This window comes from Homalodisca vitripennis, chromosome 3 (genome assembly GCF_021130785.1).
Source record: "Homalodisca vitripennis isolate AUS2020 chromosome 3, UT_GWSS_2.1, whole genome shotgun sequence".
Taxonomy (NCBI): Eukaryota; Metazoa; Arthropoda; class Insecta; order Hemiptera; family Cicadellidae; genus Homalodisca; species Homalodisca vitripennis.
The window spans coordinates 116,277,317-116,301,293 of record NC_060209.1 but is presented as its reverse complement, the minus strand read 5'-3'; the positions used below and the strand labels follow the sequence as shown (position 1 = coordinate 116,301,293).

General features: G+C 31.0%; 1 protein-coding gene across 1 annotated transcript in view; it reads left to right on the top strand.

The window, feature by feature from the left end:
* The window catches only part of LOC124358327 (ribosome biogenesis protein BMS1 homolog), a 39,685-nt gene extending 16,577 nt beyond the window's left edge, over positions 1–23,108 (top strand). Inside the window, 27 exon segments of the mRNA XM_046810626.1 lie at positions 2,017–2,210; positions 3,204–3,343; positions 3,744–4,334; positions 5,998–6,401; positions 8,999–9,102; positions 9,105–9,128; positions 10,468–10,525; positions 10,528–10,639; positions 10,641–10,684; positions 13,138–13,163; positions 13,165–13,218; positions 13,220–13,285; positions 13,704–13,730; positions 13,732–13,849; positions 13,852–13,907; positions 15,205–15,320; positions 18,964–18,985; positions 18,987–19,076; positions 19,607–19,714; positions 19,716–19,851; positions 19,854–19,880; positions 20,675–20,820; positions 20,822–20,845; positions 21,407–21,499; positions 21,501–21,527; positions 22,914–22,946; positions 22,948–23,108. Coding sequence (XP_046666582.1) covers positions 2,017–2,210; positions 3,204–3,343; positions 3,744–4,334; positions 5,998–6,401; positions 8,999–9,102; positions 9,105–9,128; positions 10,468–10,525; positions 10,528–10,639; positions 10,641–10,684; positions 13,138–13,163; positions 13,165–13,218; positions 13,220–13,285; positions 13,704–13,730; positions 13,732–13,849; positions 13,852–13,907; positions 15,205–15,320; positions 18,964–18,985; positions 18,987–19,076; positions 19,607–19,714; positions 19,716–19,851; positions 19,854–19,880; positions 20,675–20,820; positions 20,822–20,845; positions 21,407–21,499; positions 21,501–21,527; positions 22,914–22,946; positions 22,948–23,061 — 2,954 coding nt within the window. The 3' untranslated portion in view covers positions 23,062–23,108.
* The last annotated feature ends 869 nt before the right edge of the window (positions 23,109–23,977 follow it).

Below are 23,977 nucleotides of genomic sequence, written 5' to 3'. Positions count from 1 at the left end.
TTCACAGAATATACACAATTTTATTCTAAACAAATTACTTCTTATAAATTTTTTTCTATTTACAAGAACAAAAAAGTTAGATGGGAAAAACTAAATCTATGTATAAACTGGTTTTTTTACTCCCGAGTCACTAGAAGGGGCTTGTCTTTTCCTCCCAGTAGTGTAGGGCCTATAATAGTATAATAGTGGCTTAGTTAGTTTGTCATAGCACAGTATATTTCGTAAATATAAAACAGGAATTGTCTTATCGCAAACCCCTCCCCATCCTCAGACAGAGGTCAAAGTCGAGCGATCTAGTAGATAACATGACTACAGATTCTCGCCGCCCGTTCAGCTGGTGCGCCGCATTCTTGTACTTTTCGTGCCGAAGTGTCTGTCGAGTGCGTCGCTTTGTTGTACTTCCGTGTTTTACTGTGTGTGTAATAGATTAGTGATGGGTGACACTATGAGAATTTGGGATTTACCCAGGAGCAAAGAGGGGGCCATTCGTTTTTTTTACAAGATCATGACTAGTTGCCTACATCTAAAATATGCGTTGCGGTCGGCAGTTGCTGCTGAAGGCGGAAATCCACTAGACTCACTCATCCTTGATATTGCTGCTTTCTGGGCTTCACAGGAAACCCGTTAACAATTAATAATCATTGTAAGTTTGTAATTGAAGAGTTGCTTTTTCGTTCTATAATGTTTTTTTTTCTATAAATTTATTTGTTTGTGTTCCTCATACTGGTGTAGTCGGTATAATCCCGAAGTACCCCAACATTTTCCATGAGGAACTAATAACCTAAACATTTACCGGTAACACAAACAACGCGATAAACAATAATATACTGACAATAACAGTACGCAAAGTCGCCAAACAAAACAGTGACGAGACGAGTAGACAGCTGTTCTCTCGTCTGCCGCCAGGTCAAACGAAACCCGTCGGAATCATTTAAGCCAGCAAACATTAGTAAAATGAATACACACTATACTATATGATATGTATAGGAAATTTCATGGAGAATACGATAGTTAAAACTAGGCCTAAAAATAATGGACGGTTGCGGAGCAACGGCCTTAAATGTGAAGCGATGGCTGTGACGGCACTTGCCACTTCGCGGCGGCGTGAATCATACGTCTCAGACGGCGCTTGCCACTTAGAGGGTTAAGGCATATTCTACATATTAAACCCAGACATTATTGTCTTATGAGTATAGTATCTCCCCTCGCCCTCTCTTCGGTGAGTTAGAGCCCCAAAAGATTAACAAATGATTTGTTCTATAATGGTAAGTATTACATTGGGAAAGGACACTTAAGTGTAACAACAATGAGTTGGGCTGAGAAGGGAAATGTGGATGCAGTTGTTATCCACTCTCCATATCCTTGACAAGGTGCAAAGGGGTGAAAGAGTTAGAGGCTTTAGCATATATAAAAATATTAATTTGGATGTTATTAAACAATGCCAATTATACCATTATTTGATATTAATTTATCAGTTAAGTTTATTATTTTGCCTTTACATTATTGTTGGGTTTATAATATTCTTACATTTACTCAATTTAATGTATTCACTTTTGGTTATACAATAAAATATTTTGTTCAAACCTAAAACTGGATTTTATTTCTAGCTTTAACACATGTAAAATTTATATTTAATATGTATTAATAATAATAAATACATATTATATTTAATATAATAATTCAAGATGAGATAAAAAATTAATTAAATTTACGACATTTTATGTTTATTTCAATATGTTTTCTTTTAAACTGTGTTATAAAATGGTTACAACTGATATAAAAATGAACATTACATATATTGGACTATATATCCTTTTATCACTATTGATGTTAATATTTTTATTCGCTACCAAAGATTACAGAAACAGTGTGTGTGGTGTGTCACCTAACATTAGTCGCTTGTAGATGCTTGCTCGATAGATGTTGCTTGGCTAATAGTATTTTAACATAAACTATCATTACACTATTTTACAAGAATTTAAATGTAAATCTATAAATTTTTGTTTTGTTCACCAGGTTGTGGAGATTCAGTGATCAGTGATGTCTGCTTCCTGCCAGACCCTTGCCCTTTGCCGGACAAACTGAAGAAGCGATCTTTGGTGGACAAGGAACGATTGATCTACGCTCCATTCTCTGGTGTTGGAGGCATTGTGTATGATAAGGATGCGGTTTATATTGAGTTGGCAGGTAGCCATTCACATCATAACGAGGTGCGATTTAATATATTAAAAAAACTAATTATTAAAATATAAAATACTGCTTCAGTTTTGTACCATTGGATTGGAAATATAGTATAATTTACTGTTAATTGTGTCATGACTATTAGTATTTTATTATGTTGAAAAGTATCCACACTGTATCAAGGGAAAGATTATATATTCATCAACACTTTTTTAACGAATAGTCTTCTTCAAAATATTTTTCTCAGGGTTCCACACACAGTCCATCAACTTCAAGAAGCAAGTCTGAAAGGTCTCTAGGAATAAATATAATTAAACACTTGTGTTTTGTTGAATGTTAATTTTAAAACACAAATGATGACTCTAAAAGAGGCATCTTGAGCGAAAGAATTGCCAGATAGTTTTTAATATTTCAATTCTTGTGTAGTTCTTAATATGGGTGTAATGTGAGACAGAAATAAGTATTATAAGTATATGTTATTTAAGTTATTTTTATGATGCTAATTGATGCATAGAAAATGTATATTCAATTAATACAGAGATTTTCAATAAACCAATCAATGTTGTTTGCCCAGGAAGTCTTGAATAAGGTAGAAAGAATGTGAAAGAGTTATCATCCTTATCTCAGTTCTTCCCTCTTGATTAAAAAATTAAACCTATACTGATTCCTTATTTGTAATTAGTCTTCAATCTTATAATATATTGATCCTATGTTTCTGAATCTTAAATTGATTTATGGCATCACCATTTTGAATGATTTTTGATCTTTCACAATAGTGATCTTTCACTAAAGTTCTATCAGCCATGACACAGAAATGTACAATATATTATAATGTACATCATATATACTGTACTGCTATTGAAATGTGTGTCATCTGCATTGATATACCAGCATATAACCATATCTCTGTATTTTGTTTACATACTACAAAATAAGTCTGGATACTTTTAAACATATCTTGCATCATTAGATAAATTGTGTAATGCGTTTAAAATTATAACTAATTTTTCATTTTTTTTAAGATGGGTGGAAGAGACGAATCAGAGCGAGAACTAGTATCATCATTGCTTGAAACAAAGGATACATTAGATGCAAAAATTGCCAAAAGCCAACTGCAAATATTTTCAAACACCACACCCATTACTGCTGAAGAGTTCCAGAGGTAAACAGTTATCTATTGTATAGCTTTTATAAGATTTATGTCAACTATGATAATGATCAACAAATTAATTTATGTAGTATTTGATCTTATTTTATATTTTTAAATGTCACAAAATCAATGTTTCATCCAAAAAGTGTAGTTCTTATATTAATGTGTACTACAATAATTATATTATTATGTGTATATGACAATAATATTAATTAAATGTTTTTTGATTAGTATATTTTGAAATCAAAAGATGAATTTTATTAATTTAAGAATAAATTTAGATTATACATTGGTGTGTTTTAGTTACTTTTCTAAGGTCTGCGATACATCATGAAAGTATATTAATACCGTATGTGTGCTTGTATTAATTAAATGTATTGATTAGTTAAAAATAAATAAAATATTGTTACAGAGATTCTGAAAAGACAATAGAACATCCTGAAAGAAAAATTAGCATAAGCACTGCAAGTGATGGTCGTAATAGAAGAAAGGTCATATTTGGATCTGATGACAACGATAACGGCTTGAAATCAGAAGAAAGTGATGTTAGTGACAGCGATGAAGAAGAAGATACCGGAATTAAATCCGAATCTGATGAAGATAATGTAAATTTTGAAGAAGATAATGAAGAAAATTCAGAGGATGATGAAAATGAACAAGAAAATAGTGATGAAGATTCGGAAATGTCTGATAGTGAAGAAATAGCTAATATTAAAAAATCAAAAGTGAGAAGTAAAAGATCTAAGTTAATGAAATCTACATCTGGACTTCAAACCGTAAAAAGTAATAAAAAAGAGAAACAATTATCCAAAAACGATACAAGAAGATCTGTTAAAGAAGCAGAGGAAATGGAAGAAATTAGTCATCAATTAAAAAGGAAGAAAATGATAGCTACAGAGGCTATTGAAGATGACTCGCACACTGAAAGTGATGAAGACTTAGATAATTTTGTGAATAAGAAAAAGAAGTCATCCGATGTAAAAGAGGATATCAATACTGTCAGGTAAGATAAACTGATAGATTAGTAGTTCTAATAAGAAACATCGTACTTGTTCTTTTGCTGCTTGAAATAGCTAAAGCTTAACACTTAATTAGGCTTATATAAACACAAGTGCTAACCATATTCTTAATGGTGTAAGTGTGTATACGCGAAAAACAATTGTTTGCCTTGTTTAGTGATGGTAGTTTTGAGTTAGTATGCTAGAGTGTGCAGGAAGTAAGTTTCAGTAGTTTGGAGATGTGCTGCATACCACATGATCCTGTGCTTATCGATTGATGTTAGACTAGTTTCTGTCTCACAGGCGAAAGTTTGGTAGTACTGCTCAACACCACAAGCAAGTATATACGTATACTACTGCTGTGCCGAGAATAAAAGATATGTGGGCAAATAAAAGAATGACTAAGAGACAATATACAATAGACAAACATTTTTATTTGTAATTTCATTAAGAAATACAATGGTGTCACAATAAATAATAAAAGAGGAATTCTTGGTGTGTAAAATTTTCAGTTTTTCTTCAAGTCAGTTGATCCAGAAATTCCTTAATTGAGTAGACTGGTCGTTCTACCAGAAATTCCCAGAGTATTCTTTAGTTTTTTAATTGGAGCAGTTTTTATATGATCTGGTAGGGATTTGATAATTTTGCGGCCAATATATGAGGGTTTCTTGCTGTTTTGTGTTGTGTGATGGGCAGGAAGACTGTAGTCGTTTGCTCTTCTAGTATGGTATTTGTGAAAATCCTTGTTCCTAGGAAGATCCAAATCCTTTGTAAACATAACCACAGCATGGATATAGAGTGCTGGGACTGTTAGAAGCTTTAGGGCTTTGAAAGCTTCCCTGCACCTTTCAACGTTGTTTAGTCCGGCGAGTGCCCTAATAGCCTTTTTCTGGAGTAGCAGGATTTTATTAAGGTTTCCTTCAGATGTTCCTCCCCATGAGATCAATCCATACCTTATATGTGATTCAATCACAGCACAATATGTTTTTTTAGCTGTTTCTAGATCTCCTATCCACATCATCCTTTTCAATACTATATTCTGGACTAACTATTTTATATGCAGTGTATTTTCCATTTGTTGCATAGAAAAAGAAAAAAAAATAATAAAAGAAAATATAGTTTTTAATTTTATATAATTAATGAGTGCTAATCCAAATTTAGCAGTGACTATATTGTCGTTTAAGGGTTAATATCCAGAATATTTTAGAAATTATTTGCTGTTTGTGACTTCATCAATTTGGCTTATCACATTCTTTTTGTGTTGGCTATTAATTATCTGTTTTTTTGTTTTTTTTTTGGCTATGGTAAAATATCTTTCATTTGGTTGTTAAATTTAGTGAATCGAATTTATTTCAAAATGTTTACTATATAGTAACAAATATTTTGCATTATATGTGCATTTATGAACTTTAAAAAGAAGAGCATAAGACATAAATATTTATACATATTGGTAATTTATTTATTATTTATGGAGATTTGTACTATACAATTTCAGTAACTTTCTAATGTTTTATCATTAATTAAATGTACCTTTCACTCATACCCCACCAAATTATTGTTATTATTGAAATGTACATTACTAGTGTAAATAAATTGTCTGTTTGGTTTATACTAGTATAATATATTAATCCTTAATATTTGGTTGTATAACAAAGATTCGTTTTTCAGATATCATGCCACTCCGTCTGACAAAGATAAAGAGATTCGCAATAAAATATCTGATGCTCTAGAAAAACTAAAGGATTCAAATCAAAGAAATCATCCGGCTGCTTCATCAAACAATGCTATTTCTGATGATGAGAGCTTAGATTCATCAAGTGATGACTTACAGTCCGCTGGTAGTGATGGAGAAAGTTCCAAAGACGAAGATATCTCCAATTTGAATGGTGATCAGGAAGATTCCGATGAAGATGAAAATATGTCAGTAAATGAAGAATCAAGTAGTGTCAGTAGTGAAGATGACGAGAATGAATCATCTGCTGTCAATTGGAAAGCAAATTTAGCTCAAAAAGCTGCTGATGCCTTTGTTGAAAGACAAAACAGCACTGCTAATCTTTGGAAGTTGGTTTATGGTTAGTGATTTATTTAATTGTGCTAAAAAAGTTCAATCTTAATGTATCCTATGCAACTGCTATAACAAATTGTGGAAATTGTTAAAAATATACTTTGATAATGTTATCAGTGATCTATAGGTGTTAAGACTGAGAAGGTAAAACACCTTCCAGCTTCTGATCGGAAATTACATCCTTATAATTTCCAAGCTGTACACACATCTTACTGACAAATAAAAATTATAATGATACAAAATTAGAAATTTTAATGCAAGAGTAAGCCTGTGAGCTGTGGAACATTTGAAAATTGTTGTATATCATTTTTAACATCAAGAATTAATTTAAGTAAAAAAATTACGACTTAAAAATATTTAATTACTAAAATATGCTTTTTTTTGTGGGTATAGCTGACAGTTTTGTACAATATATAACAGTACAAGTTTATGTTGATTGTTCGAAGTTTGACGGCTTAATGAGTTTTATAAGATAATACTCAGTATAACAAGTCATGCTTTGAAATTGAAATGGTGAGAAATTGTTTTATATGGAAGCTTTTACATCACTTAAAATAGTAACATTTATTAATGTGTAAGAGATTCAGCAAACTGTTGTGCTACATTCAGTGGAATGTTGTCATATTGCATGATTCAATCATTGAATAAAGTTGGTTGTAGGTATGTTATTATGTTGATTAATAAGTACAGTGTGGGCCACTGTGCTCGGTGTTTAGGAGAGGTAGTGCAAGAGAGATAGTAAATATCCAAGTGCAATTTTTGATATTTTGTTAACCATTTATTATTAGCTCAGTAATGATATAATGTGCTGAGGTACAAGCTAATTTATATCTTGTATGTTGTTGGTTAGTCTCCAGTGGATTAATAATGTAATGGGTTATTGATGATAAAATGTTAGCCAAATCTTTTTTAACACAGTTACAATTGATGGAATAATTGTTTAACCTTATTTACTATGTATAAGGAGAAAGATAATTATTCCGTTTTCATTAAAAATAATTTGTTTATATTATTTATTAAATATTATTTGTATACACTTATTTTTTCTTAAGGAAGTGCTACAAATACTACTTAATGCTATATGTTTTCACCAGACAACAGTGTCTGCGATATTGCTCACTTCAGGCGGCTTCAGTTGCATTGAATCTTATAACCGCCTTTGGAAATCAAAATAGTATTACTTGTAGGAACTTTGTGGAGAATATTTGTAATGCCGCCATTCTGATAAAAAAGTATTTGTTGATTACCGCACGAACAGTTCAGTGTCTAGAGGATTTCTGGCTGTTGCAGGTCTGTCGGATTGTTTTACTCCATGACTAAAATATATCTAGTATCTATTAACCACATACTCCACTTTTTTATCTGATATCACCCATAGATTCATAACCAGAAAAGTTTGTGTATCACAAAGGTTGTATCTGTACAGAAAGATCAACAAAACTGAATGTAAATTCCATCTCCATATCCGTATGAGACATTCAGTTTCGTGAAAAAATCAGCCAACAAAGGGTGAAGGGATAACTTTCATACAAACCTTGCATATAAGATCCTTTACACTTTTAGCTCAAAGTGTCTATGTTACTCCACAAGTAATAAATATCCTTACTAAGAATTTTCACGTGGGCTGAGAGGATTGAAATTGTGTTATTTAACTAGGTAATAAAATATATTGAACAAAAAAGAAAATTATGTGAAAACAGTGTAATGGTGAGGTATTAAAAAAAGTTTTATTTACAAATATACTTTCATAAATTTTGAAAATTTTAATAAAACTATGCAGGTACTCAAACCAATTAATTAAAATCTGCTAGCCTATAACGTTTCTTACAAGTTTGGTAAAAATGTTTTAAAAGTTGAGACAGTTGTAGTGTTAGGAAAACCACTGTTAGTCTTCACAAGCATGGTTCTCTGGGTGAAGACAACAAAAAAATTATATATAAAACAAGAATTAGACCTGTAAGTGTGACTTTCACTTAAACATCATGTCAAAACGAAGTAAGGTATTGTGTGACTTGGCTATTTGTTTTATAAAATTTTTGCTAAAATGGAAGTCTTTTAGTGAAACGAAATTAGCTTACATGGGACAGTAAGCATAACATTTTCCATTTAATAACATACACATGCAGTGTGCAGGCACTGAGACTCTGCATTCGGGTGGTAAATTTTCATCCTTCTTGCCTTGCCTAATGGCTTTCCCATGAGAAACTGACTTAATTTTCCTTTCTCTCTAATTCTATGCAGTAAATTATTTTAAAATAAATAAATTTGTCCACCTTTCTATAAAGATTTTAATGTTTTAAGTAAAGAGCTCATCAAGTGTAAGGTATAGTACTATTTATACATTTATGAGATAAAAATAATGTGAACATATAACAGTTTTTTTCTTTTTGTTGGAAAGATTCTAATCAAAATTAGAAAGAATGTAACACACTTTTGTCTATAAGAATTTATTGAGTGCAATGCAACTGAGTGTGAATACTTGTGCTAACACAACTAGACATTGTTTCACTAAAATTTTTACAGTTTTTACTTTATAAATTACATTTTTATATTAGGACAAGATGTTCTGAATAAGCAAATGAGCAATCTGATGCAGATGAAGAGAAGTAGCTGTTTGTTCAGAAGTTATAAGTAAAAAGCAGGACAAAAAAATGAAAGAAAAAGATACTCTAAATGCCATGGATGCCTCAAAATTTGTTGTGTTTTCACAGTGAGGGATTGGTCTCATGAACAGGTAAACATGTATTAATTGTTTATTTTTCATACCTAATTCATAGTCAATTAATGTTGCTATTTACATATCTTAACCCTCTAACTGTTGATCTTTTTCTCTATAACACTAGTTGTTTCTGTGGTTCGGAAGCATTTTTGTTTGTGAAAATATAAAAAAACACGTTTTAATAAGTAATACAAATTTATGCTCATTTTTTTTGCAGGTTAAAACCCATTGACGCGGTACTTGGTATACATGCTAAACCCATACGGCGGTACTTTTTGCCCAAGGGCCTACCTTGGTCAAACTCATTCTGATTGGTTATGTAGTAAAAAACTCATGTTCACCAACATATTGTCATGGTCAATATCCATATACAGGTACTTGATTACCTGTAGGGCCTAGGTGAAAAGCAGCCAAGAATGTCATCTTCATACACACTTTCCTCACAATTTGGTGTTCCTTGCAACTGAGCATAATCAATATCAACAAAATAATAGCCCAACCCAGCGTTCATTCACTGTCCCGTGACGTCATTTTTACAACTATTTACAGCTACTAAAATTACAAATTACAATCACAAACACTTTTCTATCAAATAACTAAAACCAGCCAACGTAAAAAAAGCAAAAAATACGTCCCGGTAAACGAGTCACGCCGCTTTGTTTACTCACGCCATTACTGCAGTCAGCTGACACAACAGCCTGTTGAACATCATAAATAATCAGACAAATAAAATAACGAGAAAGAAAAAGAACAGCAACATATGTTCTTTGTTCTATCCACAACGTTTTCTCACATTATTTACTTGGTCGAATATTATTGGAATTTGACCGTAAGATGGAACCACATGATAGACTGATCACATGTGTCCATGTGGACGTCAAACCAACAGAGTGAGGTCTGTTGAGGAACGTCAAATGCACGTCAAAGGGTTAAATAGCATATTTTCTGGAAGCCCATAATGTATATGTTTTATCAAATTATCATGTTATAATTTATAAAATTACCATATTATAGTCTATCAAACTAGTTGGTATTCTTGTTGTACTTTTTATATTATCAGACACTTTTAAAGGGTTTAAGAATGGAAAACATTTTGTATTGGTGATGATTTTGTTTAGATTATACTTTAGTTATTAGAAAAAAGCTATTGGGATTAGAAATTGAATGATTGAGAATTGGATTTAAGATTACAAATTCTGAATCTACCCATTACTAGCATTACATGTATTATTTTTTCAAATACACTAACTCACGTAAAAACTACAACATATATTTATTTAATTATGGCTGTTGGTGACAGCTACATTTTTATTTCCTTTACTTATTGATTGTAATGTATTTGTTTTACTCAAAGGCCCGAGAGATGATCAAAGACTGTTCTGTGACTGGCAAATGGAAGAGCACAGAAGATGCCATGAAACTATGCGACTGGATGTGTTTCTGATACACAACACAGATGAAGATATGTTTGGTGACTTCGAAGATTTGGAAACAGGTCAGAAACATCAAGGAAAATCAAAACATAAACAGTAAGGAAAGTGAGAAAGATGATAAAGATGATGAAGATGAAGGTAATTACTGTAGTCTTTTATTTGGTCTATATTAAGCAAGTATATATATTATGTTCTATAAGCAAGTTTTTGTAATAGAACAATAACGAGTGGGCTACCCAAAAAAAAAGGATTATTTTATAAAAATTATAGTATCAAATTTCATTTTACATACGACCTTATCTCTGTTCAAATAATCTCCATTACAACTAATGAACTTGTCCCCAACGTATTTCCATTCCATGATCAACATTTTTTGTACTCATCTTTAGAAATGGCTGCAAGCTCGAGCTTCGTATTTTTTCTTAACCTCTTCAACGCTGTCAAATCGTTGACCTTTCAAGCCTCTTTTCATGTGTGGAAATAAAAAAAGTCGCATGGATCGAGGTCAGGGCGAGTTTAAGTGCGTGGGCAGCGGAAAACCATGCCGTTTTTGGCTAAAAACTGCCTAACTGAGATGGCTGTGTGTGCCGGTGCGTTGTCATGGTGGAAGAACCGAGCTCCAAGTTAACCCACTACTCTCTAATAAAGTTCCTCAATTGTCTGTCGACGGTCGGTGAGCACAAGTTCAACGAATTTTCTCACATTTTCGTCCGTTCGAGAGGTTGATGGACGTCCAGAACGAGGTTTGTCTTCAATCGACATGTCGCTAACATTTTTAAATCGAGCGAACCACTTGTAGACCTGAGTTTTCCCCATAGCATCATCTTTGTAAGCTGTATTCAACGTTAAAATAGTTTCTGCAGCATTACCAAGTAAAAAAAAAAACAAAATTTCACATCTGCAAACGTTGTTTACTTAAACTTGCCATGGACAAAAAAAACGAAAACAAGAACAAAACAGGTGTTAGCGAAAACAGTCACTACGAACGAACAGAATGCACTAGGACAACGGAACTGGGGTCACTGAGCTCGCAATGGTTGCGCGACACACGCCTAGCGGCAAGAGGAATGTGTACTACACGCTGCCGGCTGCCAGCAATACAATTCTTTTTTTTGGGTACCCCTCGAAACATTATTTATGTAAACTATGACGAGCTGATTTAAGTGGACCACATGTGGTCATTTATGTCTTATATGATTCTAGAACCAATTTCTTTATGAATAATTTATTATTGTTCATTGAATGATTAATATATCTGTACTTTTTTCACTTGTTTTCCATTTTGTAATTTTAACTTGTCTTATTAATTTCGATAAAAGAAATGTTATTTACAGTCAATAATTCTCAATATTAATCCTTTGGCTGCCAGGGGCCGATATTTTGTCGGGTAAAACTAGCTGAAAACTGTCTTCAGCCCCGAATTTATTTAACCATTTATGAAATCCTTAAAACATACCAATAAAAGTGAAAGTATTCTTCTATTTCACAAAATATTAGCTGTTCAACTATAATATATACCAATTTCAGACAAGTATTGGAACCAAATCTATAAAATTATTGAAAGAATAGCAATTTTTGTTGCCACAGTGGTATAATATGGTGTTTTAATCATTACTACTTTAATTTTCAATACTTATTTATTTTATTTTTTTAACATTGACTCTCAATTAACCAACTAATCATAAAAACATTACTTTCACCCAGAACAATAGTTAAAAACTGTTTTTGCAGTAAAAAATGTGTTTTTCTCATTTATTCATCTATTAATTTTTTTTAATAATCTAAAAATACTTTTAAATAATAACAATTATATAGTACATTTCATTACGTTTTTGTTCACTATGTGAAATGCTCATTTTTTAAGGCTGGCAGTACAGATAGACATGTGCTATTTGGGTTGGCAGCCATTAGATACATGTCATTCAAACTGCCTAGCAGTCTTTAAACCATAAAATACATAAATAGCATGACAGCCAAAAGGCTAATTTCTATATTATTTATTGAAAAACACATCTATTTGTGGTTATGTAAATGTTTCACATGTATACTAAATTGTGATTGAAAATCATACATCCTTCAAACACTCTATAAAGTTATCTAAAAAAAACATTTGGCTTGGTTATTTAAGAATATAATATAATAAACAAATTTAAGCTGTTATACTTGTGGTCTCTGCTAATTTTTCTCAAATATTATGGTTAAGCTCCTACTTGCATTCAACATCAATCTTTGATATCTATGTATGTCCTAATAGTGAACAACCGTTTAATTTGTTGTGTTTGTAAAAAATATTATGATGAGTTTAAATGAAAGAAAGTTGTAATGAATTGACTTGTTTTCTGTATCAAATGTACTATTGTTTAAGTATTTGTTAAGTTACGTTTTATTTTAAATTTCATTATGTCAGAATTGTTATTAATTTTAGATGAACCTTATATATTCTAATGTCAATTTTACATAATACAGATTCTACAAATTAATAAACTGGATTTTCCACTGAAAGCCACAAGGTTAGTTGTATTTTATAAACTTAGATGTTAAATTAACTTTGTATTACTGACTTTTTTCATTATTTCTACTAGAAAAAAAAGATGAAAAGCCTCTCACAAAAAGCAGAACTTGTCGAAAAGAAGAAAAAGCTAAAGGAAAAGTTTGATGCTGAATATGATGAAAAAGGATGGGAAGAAAATACATTTTTATGATGGTTATAGGATAAAGGAAGCGTCCATGCAGGCTGAGGTAATTTTTTTATCAAAATTGAGAGTAACATATTTCAAACATATGATTGGTAGTATTTTACATAGATTTCAGATAGTTTTTAAGTTTTGTGTATCTATTATTATTAATTTAAGTTCTAGTTATATTTTGCACAATCTAATGATAATAAATATTATTTATATGCATTATTTACATTTAGTTCTCATTGAGAAACATATCCAAGGTTAAAAAAATAAAAGTTAGATTGCTTTACAAAATATTTTGGTTTAGTTTAGCCGGTATTTAGGTTTTTTATATAACATTACCTGTAAGAAGTTTCAAAGTTGACATATTATTTAACAAAACAAAATATTTATGTAAGGACCATTTCCAATGTAACATTAATGCAAAATAATGAATAAATGCACAATATCGTCCCACACATTTATATAATTTTCAGTTAAACCGCAGTCAATTTGAGGGATTAAGATGATGCCTTGAGGGTGCAAGCTGGAGGGGTTCCGTGCAGGAATGTTGTGCGACTCGAACTGCAACAAATGCCTTGTGAGCTAGTCCAACACTTTGATCCCACTTACCACTTGATTGTCGCGGTCTGCAGCCTGGTGAGGAGAATGTTGGATACCTTAATGTAATTGTAAAAATGATGTGAATACACAGTAATGCGTCCCAAAATGTATACAGTGGACCCTTGATATATCAACTTTTATATCAAAATATTGAAGTTTTTTTTATTTCCCTGTGAGTTTCGATATGTCAAGGTTCACCGTAACTAAATAATATAATCCAACATTTTTGATACTTCAGAACTCCCTGGTTACAGTATTTATGTTTACAAATATTCTGAACCATGAGCTTTTCATTTTCAGATTTAACAACTGCAGAAACATACATAATGTTTGTTGCAATTAATTGCAATAGCCATCCTCAACAGATCCATTGGTAAACTAAACAATGTGCTGAGCCTAATTAATACAAGGTAGAAGTATGCCAGACAGGCTATGTTAAGTTAGAGGGCATGGATGCTTCCTGTGCTTTATGATTGTGTCCAAAACATTGTAGTACACCTGATGTGATAGGAAAAATAATTCTTCACCTAAATTACAATATATTTTGTAGAATAGGTGTTTCTGATGTTTAAAATAATGAAAAAAGAGTTCTTTATCATCGACGAACATGATTTCAGACTCCAGGAGTCAAGTACGTGACAGTGTCAGATTTCAGATACTGCACTAAGGTGAATGGAACTAAACTTAACATTCAACATCCTGATGTTTTATTAACCCATTGTCTAAAAACTGCACTATCTAAGAGCTCACAAAAAAATGCTAAATGTTCTTCTGTAATCATGCTAGGACTCCTGACCTCCCCCCTACTGTATTTAGAGGCATAGACGTTTTCTTGACAGCATCCCGGTTGGATTTGGTTCATCCCAATGTCTGAAAAAAACTGACTTGATCTAACTACCACTAAATAGTTCTAAACTTTATTCAGTAATCATGCCAAGGGTAGGCCATACAAACCTTTAATCTACAGCTCAATGGTTCTAGGGATAACTCAGAGTAATAGGCTCCACTAACACTAAACTTAATCCCTTGGAGGGGCATGCGTCTTGCTTAAGTAGAAGTTAAATTTTAGGTATAAATTCAAATCTATAGAATAATCATTTTCAGGTTATCCAGTGTAAGACAGACAGATAAGAAAGAGAATTGGTGCCTCTCTCTGGATGATTCAAAACGAAAGATTTCAAGTCTATAACTATCTGATTTTGAGATATCCTACAGAGTTAGGCTTTGCTAATTTAATGATATATAATCATTTATAAAATATTTTATTGGTTTCTTATAAAATATTTAAAAATGTTATATTTAAACATTCAGAAATCTTCAACTGTGTTGTCTTAAAAAGTCGTATTTTATTTTTTCAGGTACGAATAAAAAAACAATAGATGGTATAAAAAGATTTTAAAGACTAGAGATCCTCTCATAATATCCATGGGTTGGAGAAGATTTCAGACCTTGGCTGTTTACTCCAAACTGGAAGACAATTTGAGGCACAGGTAAACAGTTACTTTTTGACTAAAGGTCATTCATAATTCCTACATTGTGATTTTCTGATTCATCATTGGAATTTTATTGATAAAATACCTTAGAAGTAATTTTCTTAAGTTTTACCGAATATCTTAATTCTTTAAATCTGTCCAACATTATAAAAAATATATATATATATATATATATATCCTGCTAATATATTATGCTATACTATCATTAAAATGCAAGTCTTAATGATAGTAATATTTACTAGACCTCAATCTTTTATAAATAAGGAAATTTCACTTTCTTATTCCGCTGGAGTGCTAACCAATTCATCATAATAAGCTCGCATACCATCACTTAGCACCCTCGATTTTACGGAAACATATATATTTTTATTTAAAATCCAATTCCGATTCTAAACACAATTTTATTCCTGATTCTAGAATTGTATATAGTTATATTTATATAAGTTTGATTTAAATAAAATGATCTCGCAAACCAATTTGTCACCACCTGATAAGAATGCAGTTATAAATTCTATTCTATTTTAAAGGGATTTGCAGAGGTTACGGGAGTGGGTATATCTTAAGAACTAAGTCTGTATCATTTACCTCCTACTTTCATTTGATAGATAATAAAATAAGCCTCTAAGTGTACAGCTTTTTACTTGCAAAAATATGAGTATATATTTGCATTACTTACAATATGTATTTTAAACAGAAAATCTATGAACAATTCAAAACTTTCAAGCTATGATAAAAGAAAACAATAAGATTAAACATATATTTTATAGAGGACATATTTAGTCAACTATACAATAACAAAATTTCTTTAACTGCCTAGCAGCTATCATATACAGCAGATTCACAGCAATGCAAAAACATACGTTTTAGAAAATTTGAATTGCAAAATCAAATATTATTACAATAATTAATTAGTTTTTGTGAACAAATCCAGTTCAGTTTTGCAGGCCACCTAGAGTATGTTGGGCCGCCCATTTTATTATGCAGTTTATAATATTTAGTCTGTATGCAAGTATGTGTATGTCTATGGCTAGAAAGTGCTGTGATCCTCTCGAACAATAAGGAACTAAGTTAATATTTAACTATTTGAAGCACATACCATAGTAACATCTATGTTGGACCTCTGTAATGATTTTATTTTGTTTAGTTAGTTTGTAGAATAGTACACTGTTTACATGTACTTTTTGACTTGGACATCTGGCGGCAAATAGACATTGTCAATACATGAAGAAGTCTTACGGCAATAAACATGATTTGATTTGGTTATTTTTTTATGTCAGTGTCAGTGTCACTGTAGCTGCTATAGTGTATATTATTAATTTATTGAAATACTAGTGCATTTGGTGGAGCCAAACATCTTATATGGCAACAAGTTTATATTCAGTTGATATTACACACCTACTTTAAACTATTTGTATTTTATACCACAAATAAAAACACATTATGGTTCAGGTAAAACCATAGCTTAACTCATGTTACTTGGTAATTTAACAACAAAAGAAAAAAATAATCAAAACAAAATTTTTAAGTTAAATCTTGTAAACACTGAATGTGTTTTAGAATGATATTTAAAATCCGCCATTTAAAGGTTGAAGCTTAAAAACTGCCATTTAAATTCGAGTCACAGTGACATACATTGTTGTGCAATCGCAGAGTGAAAGATTCTGAATACAGCCACCCCACTACACGTAAACTCTTTGCCTACTGAGGCCAAAGGATTAAAATTATAATTTTCATTATATTATTCAAACATAAACACTTGTTAGGGAGTATGATTTAACAGTTTGGTTCCTTATTATAACCATTAAATTGTGAATAAGAATAGATAGAAATATAGTCTTAATTAAGTATTACTGTTTGAAATAAATTTATATGTCCTCAGTTAGAGCCATATGCACTTTGGTATTCTTACCTATCCTGTATTTAGGTAAAAATTATATTAAAATTTTGGGAAAAATATCATAAGCTAATAAATTTAGAGTACTAGGGGATCTTTTATATATACAAAACAATTATTGACAAGGGAAAAGTCACAAGAACTCCACTGTTTTAAACCTATTCAACAATAAATTTAGAATACTAGGGGATCTTAATTACAAAACAATTATTGACAAGGGAAAAGTCACAAGAACTCCACTGTGTTTTAAACCTAGATTCAACAATAAATTTAGAATACTAGGGGATCTTTAGATATACAAAACAATTATTGACAAGGGAAAAGTCACAAGAACTCCACTGTGTTTAAACCTAGATTCAACAATAAATTTAGAATACTAGGGGATCTTTAGATATACAAAACAATTATTGACAAGGGAAAAGTCACAAGAACTCCACTGTGTTTAAACCTAGATTCAACAATAAATTTAGAATACTAAGGGGATCTTTAGATATACAAAACAATTATTGACAAGGGAAAAGTCACAAGAACTCCACTGTGTTTAAAACCTAGATTCAACAATAAATTTATTAAAATCATTCAGTGCTTCATTGACCAATATAAGTAACCTTTACTCTTGCAAAATTATACAAATGTATTGTAATCATGAAATTGGTAAAGAGGAATTAGACAACTTTTGTTCATCTAATGTTCACATAAATACTATGTCCTGACTTTGGTTCTAAACTATTTAAATAATAAATACACTAAGTTCATCTGTTTTTTTTTCTTACAAAATTATTTGAATATTTCAGTGTGAAATAATAATGATATTATGACAACTAAGAATATTAGAGGAGTTAGTAAATTGTTAAAAAAAAAATCTTAATTACTGTGAACAAAAGTGTCAGTATTTCATATATGTATCACAAAATGTTTAAGCCTGAGGACATTTCAGAGTTTTTTCTCATTTTGATTCACATGACATTTTATTGCACTAATCTTTGATCTTGTACACTGTAGCCCATACACCAAGATGAATACTTCGACCTAGCTTGACAATCTCCATGTAGGATTGATGTCAAAAGAGCTGTCGAGACATAAGAGCCAGTTATGAGATGTTAGATTAAGACATTTAATCAATGATGACTGAGAAGAGGGCTTTGCACATGCTTGTTTCCTGATAATGACACTGTTCTTCAGTACAAATCCGAGTCTACATTGACTGTTCGACTTTGTACATATTTAGCCTGGTCAAGTGTACAACAAACAAACATATCACAATTCTAGTATTGCGTCAATTGATTCTCAAATCCAAAGTTTTTTTGAAAATTCAGTGGATTTTGAGTTTCAGTTTGACATATTACTAGATATTATTTTTATGCTACATCAAAATTAATTTTATTATATTAAACAGTTTCATGCTGTTTAATATTTTTTAAAACCATAAACTTTTGGTAAATTTGTTATTTATGGTTGTAAAACCAACATAAAGTTATATAAAATTCTTTCACACATTCTACTATACCATAGAAAAAAAATCATTTCTTGGTTCTCTTTGAAAAATCATTAGCTTAGATCTTACTTCTATTATTTCAAATCAATTCATTTGAAAGTACGATTGGCTATTTGAAAATAATTTATAGGTGTTGGAATAAGTATGTCAATCTATGTAATAGGCTATGTCTTTTTTTTAATTACAACTAAATAGGAATCATTTTTATAATCTATAACATAGCATTATATTGAACCAAAATCTCATTTCAGGATGCTCAAATACACGCCAGAAACACGTTGTTGTCTGTATGGCTCACTTCTGGGACCCATCACAACGACCCAACACTGGCTTCTTGGCTGTACAGGATGTTGCTTCTAAACAGGTATTTCTCTCAATCCTTAATTAGAATATTTCTGTAACATCTAAGCAAATATTGTTCATAATTCATAGTTTTAATGATCATGCAAATGTGATGAATAGGTGAAATGTGGATGAAATATTTGTGGTAGAGAAATATGATGTGAAACTTGTTTATATGTGAATGACTTTTTATTTTTTAAACACTTTGTATAAGTCTACATAATTTTAGAAACAATTTATAGGTTCCTTCCCGACACTCCACAAAATTCCACAACGTTGAGAAAGAAAGATAACAGACACAGACTGTAGTCCCAAGTTATGTAGTACCATATCTTTGTTGAAACTGTTTGGGGCCATGACCAAACTGCAGCCTACAACAACTTTTCTTCTAATAAATTTTCAATATTTCTACCATTTTAAAAACACATTATTCAAAAACCGCAAAATGTTAGGATAGCTACTGTACAATATATTCTGACAATGTCAGAATGAATAGTTGTACGATTCATATTTTAATAATAATTTGGATACACAATAATGTTATACTTTCAGACTGGCTTCAGAATAGTGGCAACAGGATCAGTGGTGGACTGCAATAAGTCGACTGATGTCACCAAGAAATTGAAACTGACAGGTGTCCCATTGAAAATCTATAAGAATTACTGCATTCATCAAAGGAATGTTTAATTCCTCGCTGGAAGTAGCCAAGTTTGAGGGTGCTCGTTATCAAGACAGTGTGTCTGGGATCAGAGGTATTATCAAGAAAGCAGTCAACAAACCAGAAGGAGCTTTCAGAGCTACTTTGAAGATAAAATCCAGTTGAGTGGTAAGAAAATACATATTCACCATTTATATTTTTTAATGTTACAAAATTAAAAACAATTTCAAATTATTATTCTAGAGATGGCTAATGATCTTAATGGCTGCCTGTAAATATTCATTCACCAATCATAGTTCATTCTGTTAATCTATCACTATTTACGTTTTTGGTTTCTTTTTATGCTTACTATAATAATTTCTGAAATATTGTATTGGTTTATTGGATTGTTGGTAACTGTAGAATGGAGAGTACACTTTGACCAATTAGTTTTGTAATATAATTTTGTGTAACGATTTGCAATCCAATCGATCATATATGCATGTAATTTTCTGTCAACCTTGAAATCAGGATATTATTGACAAGTTGGCTAAGATCATAGTTACATGTTTGTCATGGTTTTCTTTTGTATTTTTTTCTATAAAAATGTATTACTTTTAAACAATATAGATGTTATTTATAATATGACATGAGTATTGTTTATCTTACTGTAATTTAACTTATTGAAGTGCACCAATCGTAGCATCAAACAACCAAACACAATATATTTGAGTTTATACAATGAAACTAACCCATCTTTAACCAGTACTTAAAGGATTTGAATTGGTTCCCAGTCAAGTGAAAACTGTATTATAATGTAAAGTAAAATGGAGTCATACTACTGTGTGTTTTGAAATTTAGCCTGTCAAGTGTAACAAAAAATCAATTATAAACAAAACTAGATATTGTTGAAGAATAAATTAAATCCATAGTTTTACCATCTAACTAATTCCATCTTAATGATTCAGTATGACATATTACAGATATTGTCTTCTGCCGTATGTTATGGGGTGGATATTCCAAACATTGTACAATCCTGTAAACCTCTCTTCTGTTACCTCCTGACCAAAAGAATCTGTGGCAGGGCATGAAAACTGTAGGACAGTTGAAGAGAGAGAAAGGACTGCAACAGTGAACCTCAGAAAGATAGTATTGTACACTGTAAGTTTAACAATACTATACAGATTTCTGTATGTACAGAGGGTGGAGAATTGATGTAAATACCTATTATTTGAACATTTTGCATAAATCTCGTATAATTATTTAATTCAGACGAAATTTCATCACTTTTTGGTACTATGTTTGTTGCCAGTGTAAGGACATCTAAAAAAAGTGATAACTATGAATGGCCACGTGGGTTTCATAAGTTTTTAATTTTTATGGAGCAAATTAAAGTTGACGAGTTGGATAAAGAACAAACCCATAGTGCCATTATATGATTATTCAGTCAAAGGATTTTGCTGAAGATATGATATTAATTCCAATTGAAAACTTACAGTATGTTTTAAGCATCAATATGTTGTTTTCTGTGTTAATTTGGCCAAGGGCGTAGTAGTTACCTTAGTGTTAGTAAAAAAGAGGATTTAAATATGTAGTATTAGATGCTTACATTTTGGATATTTAAACCTTGGATGTTTATTTTTATGTTTTCGTAAATAGTTCTATATACATTCTTCTTTATTTGCAGCCGATAGTTCGAGAACCCGTGCTTTAAGCCTCTGATAATTTCCAAAGAATTGCAGAAAAATCTGCCGTACAAAGATAAGCCGAAAGTTATGGCTCTAAAGAAGAAGAAGGAAAAAGTTGCCTGTTGTTCGAGACATCCACGAGTCCCAGGTATAAATGATATAATTCAGTATAAGTGTTCATTTTATGATTTTTAATGGTTGTGGTAGAATATTTGTCTTACCTAAAATACAATTTTGTATTTAAGTTTTTAACAAAATAAATGTTAATTTTCAGATGTTTGAATGTCCAAGTACTGAGATATATTTTCTGTGTTTATCATTTCCATTAATTGCAAAAGATTATATTTATTAGTAATATTTAATTTAAAAAATACATCTCCAGACTGGTGCAGGAGTACATTAGTTTTTCATTTGAGTCAAATACTTAGTAACTCTTTGGATTTCAAGGACCAAATATATAAATAACAGGATTCATACTACACCGTATTGAAACAAGTTTAAATTATCAAGTCTAAAATCCAGGATTATTTCTAATTGATACGAAATATAGCAGGCTTACCTTGAAAACTTCCTTTGAGGACCACCGATATAAATCCTTTATTTGTTTATTCCCTATAAGATTTGTGTTGTGTTACAACAAAGACCCTGAAATTAAAATTAAATTCTCTATCTTGTACCAAAATCAAATTAAAATATAAAATTTTGATATAAACACTAGACCTGAAGCTGTATTTACACTAATGATAAATTGCTTTAGTTAATTTTGATAGTAGATGTGGCTGTATCCGTACAGTTATTTAATGAAGAAGTAATAATCAACGCTTTAACCTGCAGATGTAAACATTTCATTCACTCCACTTGCTCGTATTAGGAAATATTGAGTTACAGTAAAATTGTAACACTATTGGTTTATTGGCATGTGGTAAAGCTGTGTAATGGAGAAACTTTGGAATGAGGAAAGGTATACTCTTGCTGTTGCTCTATCCATTAGCCATCAAGCTGAAAGGATAGAATCCACAGAAATCCACCATTGGCAATGTGAATTACATTTTTGTTCCAGTAGAATGTGTTGTAAATAATTTGTTTGTTTCTTACATTTGTGATATGATATTACTCTGTTACCAATTATAGATGCAGCTTAAGGGACTGGATATATTTTTAGAGCAGCTAATTCAGACTGTAGTTCAGCTTAAGGTGGTAGAACTGTCATTGTCTCATCCAAAGCATGCACAATAGCTATTCTGCATGTTCCTTTATCAGTTGTAACTTTATTTAATTTATAATCTTGAGTGCTATTTGAGTGTACTAGCAATATCTGATTACAAAATAGAAATCAACAGCACAATATTCTTACTATTTAATCCCATTGTGCAAGATTATGCTACAGTTTACACAGAATGTTTATAGACCATCAATAAATAGGCCAAATAAACTTATCATAAAATTTGTTTGGATTTGTGATTGTTGACTGTATGTTATGTCAATAATTCCAAAGTTATAGTTATTACCTATTAATGGTTGTATTATGTTTTAGGTTGCTTCAATGATGAAAAAACTGAAAAACAATATATAATGAAAAACGGGAAGAAGAGAGAAGGGCCAAAGTTAAAAGATTGAAAGATTTCAAAAAGAAGATTGAGGCTGAAGAAGCAAGAAAGGACTTCAAAGACAGCGTAAAATGAAAAAAGATAGTGTTTACACTGTAAGTAAAACAGAGTCGAAAAAAACACAGTTTGTATGTACGCAGAGAAAGTATGGAATTTTGGAGAGTTTTTAGTTAATTATTATACTAATTCAGATTAAGTAATTTTATTAGTTTCATCAAGTAATTGTGGAGTGTAAGGACAGGATATAATAGTTTTCAAACATCTTTGAATATGTAAAAAAGTATTTTTTAATAATTTATCTGTACATAAAAAGGTAGGTTAATTTTGTATGAAAATGTATATAGCCATACACGGTATATTTTTACAAAATAAAACTGTTGTGTTTATATTAAACTTGTTTATCACTATGCATTCCTAATCCTTTACCTATTCCAACTTTTCCTAATAGTCTACTGGTCAGTTTGCATCCCAATATTAAAGGTCATCCCAATAGTCAACTCTTGTTAATGTTATAAAAAGATTTCCATGAAACAGATCTACATTTTGGATATTTTGCCAACCTTATAGTTATGACAAATGTTCTAATAATTCTACCCATATTTTACAGCCGATGCAAAATCATTTTACAGGGTGTAACAAAAAGGTTGGGCTGGCTATGCATTTTCAAATTGTTATGTACTATTTGAAGCTAAAAATGAAGAATAACTTTTTGTTCCAATTTCCACTTTGTTAGCCGCTAGCCACCATTTTGTATTTTTTACTAACAAATTATTATCTCTAAAACTAGTGAAGCTACAGATAGTAGATTTGGCAAATATTTTGAATAGATATAAGAGGTGAAAGTGTTATTTTCGTTAATATTAACAAAATGGCATCTCTTGAAAATTTGTAAAGTCAAATAACAAAAAAAAACCAGTATAGTTATAAAAAATGTACTATACAGATGTTTGAATGTCAGAAATATGGTAAAATATTTTAAGACGTGATTGTA